General features: G+C 36.9%; 1 protein-coding gene across 1 annotated transcript; it reads left to right on the forward strand.

The window, feature by feature from the left end:
- The first annotated feature begins 1069 nt into the window (after window positions 1-1069).
- LOC138330738 (uncharacterized) lies at window positions 1070-17658 on the forward strand. Its single transcript, XM_069278261.1, has 12 exons — window positions 1070-1169; window positions 1443-2127; window positions 2589-2705; window positions 3038-3348; window positions 10049-10150; window positions 11087-11243; window positions 11711-11894; window positions 12023-13151; window positions 13187-13625; window positions 14330-15595; window positions 15720-16229; window positions 16495-17658. Exons 2-12 carry the CDS (start codon window positions 1485-1487, stop codon window positions 16758-16760), a joined length of 5124 nt encoding a protein of 1707 aa, XP_069134362.1. The 5' UTR covers window positions 1070-1169; window positions 1443-1484; the 3' UTR covers window positions 16761-17658.
- The last annotated feature ends 2297 nt before the right edge of the window (window positions 17659-19955 follow it).

The following is a 19955-nucleotide window of genomic DNA, read 5'->3' on the forward strand; positions in this document are numbered from 1 at the left end:
TTTGAGATACTAGTCTATTTTTAATGTGATGTCATTGTGTGATTTTCAAAGTTGTTTGTTCTACATTAACCATTTTTTTCAATCAAAAATTCAGTAAGGCAGGGTTATACTATTTCTGCGTTACTTTATGTCCAGGTTGCTGAGCCTCTTGAGCAAACAATTATTAGAAATGATGATATTTGTGGTATACCTATCCCTATGTCTAACATGGTTTCGAAAATATTTCAACACGCGGATGATACCACGTTGACGCTTTCTGATAACAAATCGATACCGGAAGTTATCAAAGTTTTAGATACCTACAGTCGATCTTCTGGTGCAAAAGTTAACAAATTAAAGACTGAATTATTATGTATTGGTAATGCTGAAATATCGGGAAATTAATCTAGGGTGTTTCAGATTAAATTGTTAAAAGATGTAATATTAATTCTTGGTGTACATTTGGGTCCTAATAAAATATTATGTAATGAACTAAATTGGAACAAAAAGATTGATTCCATTAAGAAGCTATTACAGTTATGGTCATAAAGAAATTTGACGATTCATGGTAGGGCGACAGTTATATCGTTGTTAATGTTATCTAAATGTTGGTATACGCTTGCAGTAACGAGTATACCGGATGCTATCAAAACTAAACTAAAGAATATGTGTATTGATTTTTTGTGGCGATATAAATCACATCTCGTGTCATATAAAACACTATTGGCGATAAACGAATGGGTGATTTGCAGGTCCCTTATATAGATTTAAAGCAAAAATCCTTTAGAATAAAATTCGTTTTGAGACTAATGTATTATAATGAAAATATGCATACGCTCTGGATTGATACATGTAAATATTTCATATCGGATATACGTGTACTGTAATTATGATATTAGGCAATTAGCAACCATTCCCATATTTTATCAAGAAATGCTGTCTGCATGGAAAGAGTGCAGTGATTTTGCAATCCCTTAGTTACGGAAAATGATAAACAATTATGTAACAATTTTTTTTATAAATTCAGGATTAATAGAGTTCAAGCATTTCACTTACGAATGTGTTCCAGGATTACTGTAATGGACAAAAGTGTTGCTATTCGTTGGGGAATTTTCCAGGACAAAGATTTGAAGATACAGTTAATTGATTGGAATTTGTATATCATTGAATCCAATAGCACTACAGTAGAGGTATGTTAAAGGTCTATGTTATCCTTATGTTACCATACATATTAATATCGCATACTAATTAACCCGAGCAATTATTTCAGACGCCTGCGAAAATGTCAAGTGAGAATGGAATCATGTCCGTTAAATATCATCTGCATATGTTTCGAACAAAAATTTAAAATGAGCCTCGCGTTTCTGACATTATTATATCTATCTAGTAACCAATTTGAATTTAAAAGTTAAGGCTGCCACATTTAGGTAAATTTCCTTAGAATACTTCTTTCCATGTTTTAGTTATCGACATGCCAGAAGCTGCCCCTGTACCCACATGTGAAGATGCAGACTTGTGTCGAGGTTTTTTGTCCTGAAGGCTCCATGGGGAGCAGGTGTGGTCCACTCATTGTAACGGAAGATCCTAACGTGTTTGATAAACACCAACTCTACGAGGTAGACTCTGACTCAGACGACATTAGACACAACACAGAATTGTTCTACGCCTCTAACATTGGGGACAAGCTTGCGTGGCTTCACGGGTCAGAACTTGACTTCACTGGTAAGTCTTTCCGACCTGGCGGAATTATTCTTGGAATGGGCGACAGAGCAATCACGTGGTATCTTCTGAGGAACAAGTACAATTTCACCCAGCCATGCGAGGTAAACCCTGATTGTGTAGCGACTGTAGAAACTATCGGGGGATTATCTGCCTTCCAGGGAATCCATCTAGATGTTGAGATTGTTTACTATATATGCGCCGTCACCACAATAGTTGAGGATGGTATACCGCCTGTACAAACGTGTGGGAACGGGTTTGTAGTTGATATAACCCCACCTGCTGTCGGCGATGTCATATTCACATCCGATAATGGCTTCATCACTCAGGCGTCAAGTCTAATAATACATTGGGACGGATTCCAGGATTTCGATGGATATAGAACTTTGGGATATCCATCCTCGATAGCAAGGTTTACATATTCCGTCGGTAAGTCAAAGGATATTGGCGATATTATGGAATCGTTGTCGGTATTTTCCTATGTTTTACCATGCTGGTTACTTTAAACATACATTTTGCCATTAAGAATAGTAATAGGATTGGAACAAATCATTTACCAAACAATTTATCAAATGTCCTTTTTGTTAGAAAATAATCGCTTATTCTTCTAAAGAGAACACAAAAATGACATTGATTTAAACATATTTTATTGTATCTTATATAAACAATGGAATTGGGCATGATATTTTAATTTTTGATAAATCTTTCCCTTTACATTCTACCGCCTTTTTATTATTGAACACATACAATTTTAGTCATTTACAGTTTTATACTGGCCGTAGACGCTACATGATTATATAGCATCAGTATATCTTGTTAGCGTTAAGTAACCATACCATGACAGGAAAGTATTGTTATTTTAAATTATATGATAACGTTTGTACCCCTAGGAAGTAATCCGTACGCTCAGGATGTTCTACCTGAAACTGACGTCGGTCTCTATCACTCCGCTAGACTCCAAAACCCGACACTTACTCCGGGGGTGACGTACTACGTTACAGTTACAGGTAAGTAGTCTTGACTCATGTCGGTTCTACAGTCGAAGTATTGATAGATAAGCGAAACTTATGTTTGTAAATAATTCAGTATCGCGTTGTTTTCAATTCAATAACAAAAACATATTTTTATTTTATTATTTATTCATTTTGTTTTTGTTTTTGTAATATTCCCGTCGTTGAATTTTGAGATATATATTTTTGTGATGCACTTATTCTTTATAATCGAATCCCTCTTGCGAATGACATGTCAAAATATCATAACTATATCGTACACATTATTTTAATACTTTCAATATTCAAACACGCTCACCTATTGTAATGAATTTTCAATTTCATTTAAGCATTTGACCACGTTGGCCATCATACCACCGCCGTGTCGAACGGAGTAATGTTTGATAACACTCCCCCAGTTACCGGCACCATATCGGTCGGGACCTATTTAAAACCCTCAGACATCGTGTCTGAGGAGATCACCATCCACTGGACCGGAGTTCGAGATAACGAGAGTGGAATTTCTAAAACTCGTCTGGGTGTAGGATCGTCTAAACATCAGCCTGATGTAATCGACTATCGGGATTGTTCTGGAGAATTCGCTTCTTTGTCCGACCTCGAGACACTTCATGATGGCCACAGATACTATGTTATCCTGCTTGTAAGTAACTTGTATTTAAATCTTTCTGACTGCTTCTGTTGCTTAAACGTACCTAAGAATATTTACATTATTGATTATGTTCTCTTGACTTACTTAGCCATTGTTTAAGCTAGTGATTATTTGCATTCCTATACATAATATTTGCCCTGATATATACAATCTTATATCCAAGTACATGTGGCGTTTTTAGTGTATAAAGGTTGAGTATAATTGTAGTTTTAAGTAGTTTTAGTTTGTTAGTCTCTATGACAGGTAGATTAGATCACTAGGATCATTAATTTGGTGTAACAATTAGCATGTCCAATTAGTTTGTAGTTATTGGGTCAGCAGACCAGCAGGGGTTAAATAGAGATGGCGGTTATGGTCAACGCCAGCTGTAAACCGAGCCATTTGTAGACTAGAAAGGGCTGTGGTCAGTCTGAGAGCGCTAATGATGTAGTAATGGTGGTGAGAACATTAGGGCACTGTAGTGGAGATGATATGTAAATAAAGGGGTCAGTAATTGTGTATCTATAGAGCCTAACTAATGAGCTGTCTGTAGCAAGGGTCGGTCATTGAGCTAAGAATGGATAGGGGATTTCCTTGTCTTAGTTTTGGAGTTATTTATATACTTCTGCTCTCTGGTGATTCCGACCGCCTATCTTTAGCAGCAGATAGAGATGTGGTGCATGGGACAGTCTTTAATTTGCATATCCAGTATTGTTCTATCTTTAGTTATGGTATCTATGTGCTAGGTCTAATTTTGGCCAGGGTCACAAAGAGTTCAGGGGCCATTCTATTTTAGGTATGCATATGTATTCATAGCCATCCTATAAATATATATCCTTAGTTTAGATTGTTTAGTTAAGAATAGCATTTTATAAATAAGTATCCTTAGAATAGAGTATCTAGCTAATAATAGTAGTCTAAGAATAGAGATGTAAATTAGAGTCGGTAAAAGAGAAGGGGACACTTGGAGTTGGGCAGTTAGGTTGGAGTTAGCCGAGAGGTATAGCTGTATTTCTTTGGAGTTCTTTAGAGTTTTGACGAGCAGATGGGCAGTTAGGTTCGAGTTAGCCGAGAGGTATAGCTGTATTTCTTTGGAGTTCTATAGAGTTTTGCCGAGCAGTTAGTTGGCAGGTCGTGGAAAGTGAGTCGAGAGGTATAGCTGTAGTTCTTTGGAGTTTGACGAGCAGTTGGACAGTTAGTTGAGAGTCAGCCGAGAGGTACAGCTGATGTCATTGGACAGTCAGATGATAGTATTTAGTGATTAGTTTGTAGTGAGTTTAGATAAGTCGGACAGTTGATTAAAAGAATTAGCTTACGTTTATAGTTGTTGCTGTTGAGTGAAAACCCTGAACTTTTGCTTGATTTGATACAACTTGAATAAATGGAAACATATCTCATAAAAGGACTTTGTTTAATATTTTTCATCGGCGCCTGACAACTTGAACTTGAACTTTATTTATACTTTGGTTACACGAAGAGTGAAAACGTAACAACTGGTGTCAGAAGTGGGATACTTCTTCAGATTAAAGCACAGAGCGCAAAAACGTAACAACTGGTGTCAGAAGTGGGATACTTCTTCAAAACAAAACAAAAAGAGAAAACTCAACAAGTGGTGTCCAGAAGTGGGATTAAGACTTTAACACGTGCCTGTCCTATTTTATGTGAGAAACTGAATTACTGGTGTTGCTGACTGATACAAAATGATGTGTGGACTCCTGAATTATCTCCTATTAATTGGACAATTTGTGTCATTAGTGAACAACCAATGCATTGTATGTAGGAAAGATGATAAAAACGATGTACATGACAGTTCTAGAAAAAGTGACTTTACAGAGAACTTTGTGCTTGTCTCCCTGAATGCTGTCATTAGTAATTCATCTGAACAACAGTGTGATCCTGGAAAATAATAATGTCAACTACAGGACTGTACAAAGCCCAAACGACTGGAATATATAAGGACTATGGAAGTTTATTCGCTCATTATTAGATGGTTTTGATGGAATTTCAAAAAAGTGATGTGGTACAGAGAAAACTTAGAAATACTGATGCATTTTCCAGTTCTGGTGTGAGTTTTAATGGGATTTTAAAACGGTGAACGTGGAAATGTTGAGGGAGTATTGTCTAGTTGTACCTTATTATAGAGAAATTAATTCGCTTGTTATTTGATAGTTTTGGTGGGATTTCAAAACATGCAGTGAGGTGGTACGGATAAAACTTGGAAATACTGATATATTGTCCAGTTCTAATGTGAGTTTTAATGGGATTTTAAAACGGTGAACATGTAAATGTTGACTGAGTATTGTCCGGTTGTACCTTATTTTGATGTGATTTCAAAATAGAAAATATATCTTGACAGTGTTTGGCATGGACTTTGTTATTGTGTGATTTAGTACATGGTTATAGGTTTGGAATAGAACTACTGGAGAGGTAGTCTACTCTAGGCAGGAGATCGCCAATACATGTAGATGTATATAGGTTTTGTGTATATAGAATTTTCTGATGTAGTTATGTGTAGTTTGTTGATGCAAAATTAAAGATTTTTGAGGTCGTTTTCTTTAACAGGTACGTGGTATCGAGAGATCTAGGTTTTGTTGAACTTTTAGAAAAGGTTAGAAGTTGGAGTTTGAAATTTTGTCACTGTGGTTTGAAGGACAAGATGAAATCATTTGTTTGTGATTTGTTTATTGGGTTTTAATTGTAACTGGATAATTGATGTCTGTTCCTAAAGGACGCCTTTAGAAAAAGTCCAGTTGCCTGTAGACTGATGCGTTTTGGGGTTGTTATCAGTGAACCCTATAGACTGTCTTTGCCAATAGGTCCGTCTATCTTAAATAGCCCAGTGTTTAGAAAGTAACCATTAATTTTGAAGAAACAGATTTCTCCGATTCAAAGACTCAGTGGACACATGAATTGATAAGGGTCTGGTCAGTTTAGGGTTAATTGTAACGCCATTAGTGACAATGGACATTATCCAAGCAGTTCAGATAGAAATAATGAGTCTTCACTAGATAAATCTGATAACCGTCATGGAAAGAAAGCCTTTGACGAAACTTTTGACGAACACCAAAATTCAACATATAAGTGACTGTCACGTATGGGAGGTATTTAGTTTTCATAAAATTACAGACGGATCAACATCTACTTATACAATCCAACCTTTCGAGTTATAGAGCGCGATTTTGGAACTCCAGTACAAGATGAAGTTGACATAACTCCCTATTCACCGGTGTCGGAGGTCTATTTCTGCACGGCGTTACCAGACCCAACTACACAACAGCCAGCAGTACAACAATCACCGAATACTACTGCTGAAAGTTTGGTCGGTTTTTTAAACGACGTCAACGGTCGACTAACTGAAATTGAAAAGAAATCGAAACACAAGGGAGAACGTTTCATGAACAACATCGCCAACTACAAGAACAAATCAAAAGGAGTGAGAGCACCTCTCTCAACTACCAGAGGGCTCTTGCAGAAAACATTCAACGAGATATTCAAAAGGTGTTAACCGGACTTAAAAAAAAAATAACAGAAACCGGTCAAAAGTCGTCAATACCTCCGGAATTAATGAAAAGTATTTGGCAGTTGGTGGAGACCACAACTTTACAGCTCTCTGCATCACCGTCGACTAGGGAATGAATTATCCGATTAAAGATTTGGAGAAGAAAGAAATAATTGTGTGCCGTAGGCTTTAAGTTAAAAGGAAAATGTGTTCAAATTTATTTGAAATCCGTGTTTCTCGAGGAAAAAATAGTTTTACATAAGAAAGAGAAAGTAGTAATTGTAAGGAAGGTTATGTTCCAAATATACATATGTGTCTGGGAAATAATCTCTGTTCTAGTAATTGTGTGATTCCAGGAAAGTGTTGGAAAAGTAGTGGTAAATCGCCAAGGATTTATCGTTGAAATAATAGTTACTAAAATGTGTGGTTAGTTTTAATATAGTATCAAGTTTATACCTAGTGGAAAATATATTTTCGAAAGTGAAATACCTTAAATATGGTTTTTTTTAAAAAAATCAGTGTCTTCATATTAATAAGGAGAAAATATAACGTTTTCTGAGTTTTCCTTCAAGCGTTGGATTGTGTTATTCCTGGATGATTCTGGTTAAAGCTGGGATATATGTTTACCGCGAGTTTACAGGAAGTGTCAGAAAATCCCGTGAATACATCAATAGTAGTTGATCTGATCAGTGTGTAAAGTTCTGATAAAAATATCTTCATGTGAAGGTGAAGATGTATGTGATTATGGATGGAAGAAAAATTATTAAGAAATTCAGTAACCGAAGTCTATTATAAAAGTGTTATACTGATGTGTTTATGTGGCTATATTTGTTTATACAGCAGAGTAAAAGTGGCTATTTTTCTGGAATTCAAATGTTGCCTCATTGGATATATGATTCTCCCGGATTGCCAACGTCTACATCGATCATATTCGTCTTCGATAACAAAACCTTCTTCTGGAAATTCAACGTCCACTTCATCCTATTCTACAGGGATAACGAAGCCTAAACAATCGTCTTCTACTGGAATTGCAACGCCGGGACCAAAACTTCAACAAATAAGTCATCATATTCTGCTAAGAGTCAACCTCTAATTCTTCATTTCCTGCTGGGCTGGGATGTCAACATCCAAGTCATTGCCTACACGGGTTCAACACCAAACCATCTGACCCTGTTATGACTAAACAAATGGTCCAGAATAAACAACAAAGGAAGCAAAACTCAGCTAATGTCCAAACCACAAATAAATCTACAGCCTGGTAAGAACACGTCCAAGAACTGGCTTGCCCACCGAAAATCCGATGTCAGATTTTTATTCGCATAATAAATCGAATTTGCAGTGATGAACTTGACAATAACAATAAGTGCATGTGTTTTTCATTTTTATTCGGCCATCCAGGATTACGTTGCAGTGATGAAATAAGAATTAAATGGCAGTAATGAACTTGACAGTTGAAATAAGAGCATGTGTTTTTCATTTTTATTCGGGAATTCAGGATAACGTTACAGTGATGAACTTGACAATATTACCTTAGCTTGGGATTTATAAGTGTAAACCTTATATCAAATTCTCTGGATTTATAGTTGGTTTTCAAAGAGTTCGCAGGAGCTCAAAGCAGGCAGGAGATAGTGTGGCGTTTTTAGTGTATAAAGGTTGAGTATAATTGTAGTTTTAAGTAGTTTTAGTTTGTTAGTCTCTATGACAGGTAGATTAGATCACTAGGATCATTAATTTGGTGTAACAATTAGCATGTCCAATTAGTTTGTAGTTATTGGGTCAGCAGACCAGCAGGGGTTAAATAGAGATGGCGGTTATGGTCAACGCCAGCTGTAAACCGAGCCATTTGTAGACTAGAAAGGGCTGTGGTCAGTCTGAGAGCGCTAATGATGTAGTAATGGTGGTGAGAACATTAGGGCACTGTAGTGGAGATGATATGTAAATAAAGGGGTCAGTAATTGTGTATCTATAGAGCCTAACTAATGAGCTGTCTGTAGCAAGGGTCGGTCATTGAGCTAAGAATGGATAGGGGATTTCCTTGTCTTAGTTTTGGAGTTATTTATATACTTCTGCTCTGTGGTGATTCCGACCGCCTATCTTTAGCAGCAGATAGAGATGTGGTGCATGGGACAGTCTTTAATTTGCATATCCAGTATTGTTCTATCTTTAGTTATGGTATCTATGTGCTAGGTCTAATTTTGGCCAGGGTCACAAAGAGTTCAGGGGCCATTCTATTTTAGGTATGCATGTGTATTCATAGCCATCCTATAAATATATATCCTTAGTTTAGATTGTTTAGTTAAGAATAGCATTTTATAAATAAGTATCCTTAGAATAGAGTATCTAGCTAATAATAGTTGTCTAAGAATAGAGATGTAAATTAGAGTCGGTAAAAGAGAAGGGGACACTTGGAGTTGGGCAGTTAGGTTGGAGTTAGCCGAGAGGTATAGCTGTATTTCTTTGGAGTTCTTTAGAGTTTTGACGAGCAGTTGGGCAGTTAGGTTGGAGTTAGCCGAGAGGTATAGCTGTATTTCTTCGGAGTTCTTTAGAGTTTTGCCGAGCAGTTAGTTGGCAGTTCGTGGAAAGTGAGTTGAGAGGTATAGCTGTAGTTCTTTGGAGTTTGACGAGCAGTTGGACAGTTAGTTGAGAGTCAGCCGAGAGGTACAGCTGATGCCATTGGACAGTCAGATGATAGTATTTAGTGATTAGTTTGTAGTGAGTTTAGATAAGTCGGACAGTTGATTAAAAGAATTAGCTTACGTTTGATAGTTGTTGCTGTTGAGTGAAAACCCTGAACTTTTGCTTGATTTGATACAACTTGAATAAATGGAAACATATCTCATAAAAGGACTTTGTTTAATATTTTTCATCGGCGCCTGACAACCTGAACTTGAACTTTATTTATACTTTGGTTACACGAAGAGTGAAAACGTAACAACTGGTGTCTGAAGTTGGATACTTCTTCAGATTAAAGCACAGAGCGCAAAAACGTAACAACTGGTGTTGGAAGTGGGATACTTCTTCAAAACAAAACAAAAAGAGAAAACTTAACATACACATAGGCTTTGATATGATTATAGGCATACAAAATATCACTTGTTTAAACAGGGTCTAATATTTAAATACATTTTTCACTAATATACGTCTTTATTTTGTTCTCTTATTTTCAAATGAATGACAGTGTTCAATGAGCAAGTTGATATCTGTTTGTTAAAGGTGACGAATGGAGCAGGACTCTCGTCCGTGACTGCTTCTGATGAGTTTGTGGTGGACCGATCCGCTCCGGTAGAGGGAATTGTCAGGGATGGTCTTCTGGAGGTAAATATATTAACATCTGGGTTAGTCTTCATGTTATATAGAATTTCCCCTGTTATCAAAAAAATCAAAATAAAGGGAAATATCCAGAATTTTCCTACTTTTATTGCAAACGTCATTAGTTGTTGTGAATGCACTTTCATGGCAATATGTTTGTTTTATTGTTTCCAAACAGGCAGCTTTAATGCTGGAAAGTGACATATTATAAACGATATAAGGAAATTAAACATCCTCATTTTCATTTTTGGAAACTTATATGTCATGAACGATATCAGAAAACACAAACATTCCGATTTCCACCTGTTGTGACCTTAAAATAAAGATCAAAACACTGTCCACATTTGTTTGTATTAAATTCTTTGATAAACAAAAGACAGGTATTCTGCTTGTTTGTCGACGCAACTATAAATCTGATGAATTCATTGAGGCGCACACGTAATAGCTTTCGCCGTTATTTGTATAAAGTCCATAAATGGTAATGAAAGCAATTGATAACTAATGTCCAATTTCAATTACTTAAGGAATAGATTTGTATGTTCTGTAGATACACGACAAGGGGTTTATGGTGACAGTTCACTCAAATGTAAACATTTTAAAGTTTCGAATTCATTTTAGGACCCTTTGTTCCTAAGAAATCATCTAGTTCAATCATAAGCGTCGTTACATACTGCGACGCCATGTGTTCCTTTATAGACTGATAGAAAGGTATAAACCAATTGAAATGCTCGTTATACGCAGATTATCTCTAGCAAAATACACCGTGTTATTTCACACTCAGACCATTGTATAAATGTAGCCAAAAGTTATAGATTCTAAAGTCATAATTGTCTTTTGAATAATGACCCTTGCGTCAATTTTTGAAAAAAATGTACCTAGATCGAGTTTCAACTTCGTTCCAATATTCTTATCAATATTTAAATGAAAACAAAATAATTTTAGGTGGACGTCGACTTTCAACCAAACACAACACACACTGGCTGTCACTGGTCTGGTTTTAGTGACCCCCACTCGGGTATCAAGTATTACTCGGCGGGACTGGGGACATCCCCTCTCCTGGATGACGTCAAACCATTGTCCTTCACCGGAACAAAAACAGGTGAAAACTTCAAATGTAATATTATTACAAATGCTAGTATTATTATGTTACTAATGTGTTTATCGTGGACCCAGTCAGTATGTAAGTAAGACATTTTACATTCTAGTAACTAGTAAACGGAATCGCTTTCTTTCATGGGGATACTTTATTGGTTTTGATACTTAAGAAGCCAACACTCTCACTTAGTTAAATAAATTTTTCGTCAGGTTCAGAACAGGTAACGTCGTCCTGAATCAACAGCGAATCGAATCAAAGCATGTCATACTTTGTACACGGAATAAAGACACAATATATGGAATATAGCAACATCACTAACCAGCTGTTGCATACAGGAAAACTAGAAAATTAGTTTCAATGAAAGTGTCAGAAAAATCGAATTGAAAATTAGTTTTATCTTATTCGTTGTTATATATGAAAGCGATATAATCAACTAACATGTTGCCACGAACTATTTTTCCTGTTTTCAGAAAGTCAATGGATATCTAACTTTATACCAGGAATGACCTACTACTGTACAGTTCAAGCGTGTAACGGAGCTGGTCTCTGTACATCTGTATCATCAAACGGCTTTATCACTGACAATTCACCGCCACTTCCGGGGATCGTCCATGTTGGTATCGATGGCCATCACTCAAGGTTCTGGCCGCATTCGTAAGTTGTCATTTTGTGTATATTCAAATTTGATAAAAACTTTTCCACCTTGAAATAGAAATTTCAATGTTACGTTTCTTCTACCACACTTCAAGTTTATGAGTGCAATTTGTCTTGTTCTATTTCAGGGACTCAATTCAGATGCAATGGTTTGGATTCGTAGACGTAGAATCTAAAATACAAAATTACGAAGTATGCGTCAGACACACAAATAACAGCGACTGTGATATCCTAACATTTACCAATGTGTTTCTCTCCAACACAGTCACACTTCCTGTCACCTTACCAGAACGTGTGTTACTCAGTGTAGAGGTTAGAGCTAACAACCCACTAGACATGTCCACTAGGTGTGTTTCAGACACCTTTATAGTCGATACTACGCCCCCAGTAGTGTTATCTCTCCCTGTTCTAGGTAGAGAAAACACAAATGTAACAGTACAGATTGATCCCACAGTGGTGATGGTGAACTGGAAATTTGAGGACCAAGACAGTCCTATTGTGAAGCAGATTATAAGAATGAGAGCTCATGCTGATGGACACACACCTATAGAAAATGTTTATTTATCTGGAGAGACAAGTCACATAATTACTTTAGACCCTAAACACCCTTTGAGGCCTGGAGATACTTACACTGCTGTTGTGACAGCGTGCAATGAAGCCGGACTGTGTACATCGTCTACATCGAATGGATTACTTATCGACCCAACCCCTCCTCATCAGGGAGGGATCATAGCACCTATACCATGGCACCTGTCTCCTAACGCAAACCAAACAAAATCCTTTGTGAACCTGACACTGTATGGGTTCAAAGACCTCGAATCAGGAATCAGGACTTACTACGTTACCGTAGGGAATACATACAGTGGGTCGGAGATAAGTGATGGGATCCTTACTTTCATTTCATGTGAATCTGACGATGACTCAGAGAAGTTTCAGTTGACTCTTAATGGACGATTGCATTCTGGACAACAGATGGTATTGTCAGTATGGGCGGATAATAATGCTGGTTTGTTTAGTAGTATCGGCAGGGTTACAGTTACGGTTATAGCATCAGACAATAAAAACACATTTGGTTATTTGGAAATCTTAAAACATTCCTGTGATGCGGCATATTGCAATAAGGATTGCACATGTGCTGTTATATCTCAGAAATGTCACTCGGTGGAAGTTGATGTCGATTGTACGGAAAGTAATTACACGGATGACTTTGATATGAATATCAATATTCAACATGATGGTAAATACAACGATCAAGAGGTTTGACTTCGTCTGCTTGTATTTCCGCTGCTTGGACTGTGTCAGGGACACAGAAACATGTCATAAAGCGAATGGAATGGAGCATGGGGCAGCAAGGAATGGCTGTTGGAACAGGGATATTTGACCCACTGTTGGAAAATCTGTGGTACGACGTTGGTCAGAAAACGTCTGTTACTTATTGCTTGCGCGGAGGAAAATCACTTCTTCACGACACAAAGTATGTAGTCTACGTCAGATCGTGGACATCTACGTCACACTATACTGTATTTACGTCACATCCGGTCCATATAGACAACACTGCTCCGTCTGTAAGGAGGGGTAAATATATCATTGAGAACTCCAACAAGACATGTTCCCGTGATGTTGACTTTACCTCGACCTTGGCCACGATCAGCTCCTGTTGGACGGGAGTGTTTACCGATCCCCAGAGTGGTATCCATAGCTACCAGGTGGCATTGGGCACCATACCGGGAGGTCTGTATACCGATTTTGCATTAAATTTCAAGTTTTATATTTTTTATTGACAAAAATATATTAAAATAGGAATAGTACTGGATACCAGGTATTCCGAATTTGAATATTACAGAGTTATCGGCACTTGCGGGTAGGTATTGATTGTGGCGTCATGTTTTTAAGAGCGTTAAGTCATACGTTTCGGAGAAAATGACTTGAATTGCGCTCACAAAATAATGACGTAACAATCAATACCTCCCCTCAAGGAAGCTAACTCTGTAATAAGCAAATACGGAATATCACATATTGGTCATTTGCCGTATTCAGGTGTCATAAACAAAATAAGCATGGAACATAATTTTATACATGGTAGGGGAAGTAACTCCCTGATGAGGAAAGATATTATCAATATTCTTATTTACTGTAACTCTTTAAATCGTCATTTTTAATCTTGTGATTCCCACATTGATAGCGACATGGTGATAAATATATTAAACAGTATGTATATTTGGTGATATAATAGATTAACACTGATGATGTAGGAAATGTTTACTGTGACTAACTTGTATTTAAATAGGCACATTTTAATGTTACATATATATTTGTAGATAGAGTCAAATATATTTTACTTCAGCGATATGGTTATATAATATTTCACTTTAGACCAGGCAATAGAAATTCGAAAAACCTGTGATGAATCAACATGAATTCAATATTTTTTCCAGGTGATGATCTGGTATCTAATATGAACATTGGACTTAACACATTGATGTCATGGAGTGATTTGTCTCTCTCACCAGGCACAAAGTATTACGTTACGGTCACGTGTATAAACAATGTAGGGATACAACAAAAGCTTGTCTCGGACGGCTTTGTAGTAGACAACGAACATCCATACGCAGGCATTGTATACAATACTGACCGTTACCATAACGCCCATGTACACAACTCTCGAGATATCGGGGTATCCTTCCGCGGATTCCACGACCGACATTCGGCAATAACTCGATTTTCAGTCGCCTATGAAATACTAGACCAAGGCTTATTAAAGGACAACATTGGACTGGAATTTGCAGATATAGGTTTTCAGACTTCATTTGTGTTTTACAACACATCTCTCGTTACTGGACAATGGTTTAGATTTGCAGTAAAAGCCAAAGATTCTGCAGGTTTTGAGAGTAACATCGTGTATTCCCCTCCTGCCTTGCTTGATTCTACACCACCTGTCCATGTTAAGATCAGTTCGGTGTCGGAAGTAGACAACATAACATCTGTAAACGGTACTGTGTGCTGGACAAAATATCTAGGACATCCAGGTCCAACTGTGTACAAGTTATATATTGCCTTATCGAATATGACTTCATTTAATGAGTTTGAAGTTTCCTTTGAAAACAAGAAACAGATCCACTCCGTATCATTAGAAATAGGTGGTATATATTCGGCAGCTATTTCTCTTGTCACCTCCCCGTTTTATGATGGTAACCGCTCATTATCTGTACTTGCGTATGACATACCTATAAACACAACAGTAGATGTCACTTTGTCAGTATCCGACAATATCACAGAAACAGGTCTTACGGATGATGTAGTCGCAGTCCACCAGGTGTCGCTCACAGAACTCAACATCAACACTGATATCATGGACCTGGAGAGTGGAATGAGGGAAATCTATGTTGGGGCAGGAACATCGAAAGGTGGGTTCCAATTACATCCGCTAAAACGTGTTCCCGCGTCCTATAATATACTACTTCCGGTTGAGGCACCTCATGGACAAGCCGTACACGTAACAGTTACTGCAGTAAACCAAGCCGGCACGTGGAGTCATTTTTACTCAAGCTCTCTGCTGATGGACCACACACCACCATCCATAGCAAACGCATCTATGAGCATAACCTACAAAGATTTTGGAGATCGAATTCTAACCAAAGTCAAGGTCAGGTGGGAGGTCATTGAAGATGAAAGTTCTGAAGTTGCCTGTTCTTGTGAGATAAGTAAGTAAATTTGATGTAAATGTAAAATGCTCCGTAATGTAAAACTTGGAATGAACTGATATTCATTCATTAACTTATTTCGAGTGTTTCAGAAGAATTACACGTATTTTGTAATACATTACAGGTAAAAACAAAGCAACCCGGATGTTACACTATGGTAACAGCGAAACAGAACTCGAGACACCGTTTCTGGTGATAGACCATGGCACTGATATCTCTGCACGTATCACATGTTTTAATATTGCGAATCTACAAGAGTCCACCTTGGTAGGGCCTGAAACTGTAACTTTATTTGCCCCCAATGTCAGCGATGCAAGAATTTCTTTTGACACCGCTCTGGCAACATCTTCTGGACTACCGGTAATTCAATCATCTTCCGGTGTGATGTTTTCCTGGGAAATTCCCCATGACACTTCAGGAATAAATGGCAATTCTTACAGAATCCGTCGAGGGGCTAATATTTTAACGCAATGGGAAAATACTGAGCTTCGTAATTATGCTTCGTTAGACTATGTCCTGCCAGATCAAGATGGTATTTATACCGTGGAGATTCAGGCGTGTGGTCAGGATAATATGTTCTGCCAACTAGTCAATGGAACCTTTCTGATTGCGAGGACACCACCAACTCTTACAGGTAAAAAAATAGTTTGTCTACAGGAAGGCAAATGCCATAATGGATTTTTGTATTACATTTCCTATCATTCTGATAATATGCTTTAAAGCATACAAATTATTTAGTGTGTTCTCGCGCGGAACTTAATGTTTCCGACATTACTAAAATCATTTAAGTTTTCTACCAATTGTTGAAAGTTACAATAATCTTTTTACAATTTTTATATAGATGTTTGTCACATCACCCTACATTTTGCTTATACAATGAGTTTTTATTACTTTTTCAGGACTCAGTCCATCACTTTCTAGACTTGGTGATGCTATCGTCCTTACATGGAATGGTGTCTTCAATGTTCATGCTGAACTTCTACCAAGATACACAGTGACAGTTGGTACTGACCTAGGCTTTTCGGACCTGGTGCGTCTTGTACAAACTACCGACCGTCACGTGACTTTCAAAGACTTCAAAGGAAGTGACGCATACGTTACAATCACGTGTTCCTACGTCACTGGATTATTTACAAACTTCGTCGATAAAGTGACCATGGTGTAGAACTGTTGTATTACTCGGCGCAATAAATATAGTCAAGATGTTATATCATATAGCACAAAAAAAAAGAAAAAAAAATACTTTTCAGTAATTTAACTTTAATTAATGTTAGTTTCAAATCTACGTTTCTATAGGTCGTTAGCATAACACGAATACTACTACTTAAGTTAGGTTTGATCTAAATGTGTTTATTTCTAAGTATGATTCTGTGATGGTTTTCATTACTTTCGTTCAATTTCATTTTCAATTAGAAAAAAATATAAATGTTTTCTGTTGACGGTATTATGGCAATTAAAAATTTGAGGTCAAATGTTACATACCAATGTTTCCATATCTACGGGTAACGTATTCGGATTTTTTTCTATTAACGTTCTTGTTCACTCGAATATTCTTCACATCCAGCAACTCCGCATTTACAAGGTAATTCACCAAAAGATATTTGGTAAGATTAACAAATCATTTCCAAGTAAGTATATATTTTGGAATTGGATGAATTGTCTCCTATTCCAACACTAGGATACCTAAACTATGACGAACGGCTTTCCTGCCCAGGTGGCGGAGTTTATTGTTCTATATTTACAATTGCCACTGTTTCTGTATCGATAAACTATGTTGGAACAGATCTGTTTATTTCCCAATAAAGTGAGTGCAGAACGTGACCCGATTCGGTGCGTATGGATACATGTAAACATTTGCGGACTTCATTTGACATTCCACAAAATCGCGTGTCAGTGTTTACAAATAACACATGTACGAGAAAATCGTTTACGCAATTTACCTCGTGCTCCATTGGGTTTATCATCTCATAAACTAAATGAAGTAAGAGGTGAATCCTTAAGTGTATATGTTCATCGGAAAAGACAGACTTCAATACTGTTTAACAGAAGACGAGAAATGTTGCGACCAGATCAGGATTCGAACTGCTCTACCAAATGAGCTACCTGGTCACCGATGATCGACCCAGTCCAATCCCGCCAATATTCGCACTCAAAGACATACGATACCGTTATACAACCACCGTGGGCATTTGAGTTGGGCGCAAATGTAGAGGAACAGAGACAATTACACATTATCCCTGTCAAGTGTCATGAACCGCGGATCTCCAAAGTAAAAATCTACGGCTCTACTACATAGTCTGTCAGCTGAGTGACAGATGTCGCATTTAACCCTGTACAAACCACATCGACCCGATCATTTTACAGCTGTACACCAACTTAATAGCTGTTACAAAATCGTTAGACATGATAAAAGAAATTGATTCCGTGGTGCTAATAGTTTTAAAGAATTGAATAGCAATTTATTTATTTATATATATTGTGATGGTCAAGTGGTCAGGAGTCTATATCCTGAACCGACTTGAAAATAACCAGTGGTAGCGCGGCTACCGCCACATAAGCATTTCAGGGGTAGAAGACTCTTGCCTAACTACCCTAACCATTGACGACTTAGTTACACCATGGTTTCATCTGAATAGTTCTAAAATCCTCCAAGAAACAGCCAGGATTCCAAAATACAGGTACAAACTTAGACATTTATTAATAAGATACATTAAATAAAGGTTCACAATATCAGCAATATTTCACCATATCTCCAAACATACTCAAGATTCCATTCCAACTATCTATCGACTTCTTCATTATAATCCAGACTTCACATCAATAAATAAATCTAATCCAATAACAACTGAGCCTAACGTAACAGTAACAGATGCATCTTTACAAAGTATTTCCAGCTTCTCAGTACCAAATAAATTCCTAAAATTAACATGAATAATCCCATAATTCCATTCCCACATATATAAACTACATGTAACATGATACACAAACATTACAAACTCAGGAACTGAGGAAATCGCCTCTCTGTCCATCGATACACACTAACAACAACAAACACAACCGACCTCGGACACAGACAGACGCAGACTGACTGGTTTCAAAGATCACGTCATCTATAGAATATTAGCACGTGAGCGATCGCTGGATTCGCTGGAAATTGCTGGATCACTCGCTGGATAATCTCTAACCAACATCAATAATCATACAAAACAATGTTTGTCTTCTATAAACATTAATACACGTAATATAACTCTAATAACTCACTTTTCCTTCGCATCACATGTTCAAAACATCGTCTGCAACAACCGGAAGCACTGGTAATGCAAAATACGAAACTAATTATAAGCTATCGGCTAGCTCCGCAGCTGTCATAACAATAATGGCTGCACTCTGTAGCAGAAACATGTGCTTCAATACATCGATTACTTGACATCTTTACACAATAAACAGATCTCGTGAGTAATCAGTTATCAGTAGTAGCATCTCTCTATCAATCAACCGTAAGTGATACATCCTTATCATAAATATGATATAACTGAATCCGCTGACAAAACATCGTGTTGTCACAATATATTCATATTTTTGGAGGTGTGTGTGTGTTTTTTATTATTTAGTTATTATGTGGAATTTAATCACATTGCAAACCATCAATTATTATAATAATAGATTACACACAACACGAAATGTCGTCAAAGCATTATCAGTCACGTGACATTATAGAACATTATCTCTACTTAATATTGTTCTTATCTCATTGAATGCTTTTTTTGCATTGATTTATCAAACTTTCATAAAATACTACAAACTTAATATGATTCGTGAACATCATATGTATTTATATATAAAAAAAATTCAAATAACTTTATTTTCCCAATATAGTTCAAACTATGACACAATGTAGAAATTTTGATTTGTAGCGATTTTGATAAAATTTTGATAAATTGATTTAAAATCATTTTGATGTTACACGAATTATGACACTATATGGTAGAAACATTTTGTAATTAAACACACTTTCCTTATTATCTACATACCGTAATCCATATACAAATATCAAAGCTGTTAACCTGATAGGTAGGTGTCTCATATATATATCCAAAAATCATCACTACTGTGTTCAAGACTGCATGCAGAGCTACATATGTATGGTCTTCTATGTTGAAAAATGAAAACTAAACTGAGCAAATGTTTCAATGTGAGTACCATATAGTACCTGTGCATGAATATTTCAAGAAGTTCATGCAAATCATGATGCATGCTCTCTTAGTGAGGCAATGGAATGCATCATGAACATATCTCATTGTCTTATATGGGTTTACCTGACGCTGTGGAATAGTTAAACAATACCCATGTAATAGTGGAG

Source organism: Argopecten irradians, chromosome 9 (assembly GCF_041381155.1).
Source record: "Argopecten irradians isolate NY chromosome 9, Ai_NY, whole genome shotgun sequence".
NCBI classification, from domain to species: domain Eukaryota; kingdom Metazoa; phylum Mollusca; class Bivalvia; order Pectinida; family Pectinidae; genus Argopecten; species Argopecten irradians.

Bases quoted from the DNA above. Each gene is read 5' to 3' on its own strand.
- LOC138330738 (XM_069278261.1), top strand. From the start codon at position 1,485: ATGCAGACTTGTGTCGAGGTTTTTTGTCCTGAAGGCTCCATGGGGAGC. The intron at 2,706-3,037 runs GTAAGTAGTCTT...ATTTCATTTAAG, and splicing joins GTACTACGTTACAGTTACAG to CATTTGACCACGTTGGCCAT. The intron at 13,152-13,186 runs GTTTGACTTCGT...TCCGCTGCTTGG, and splicing joins GTAAATACAACGATCAAGAG to ACTGTGTCAGGGACACAGAA.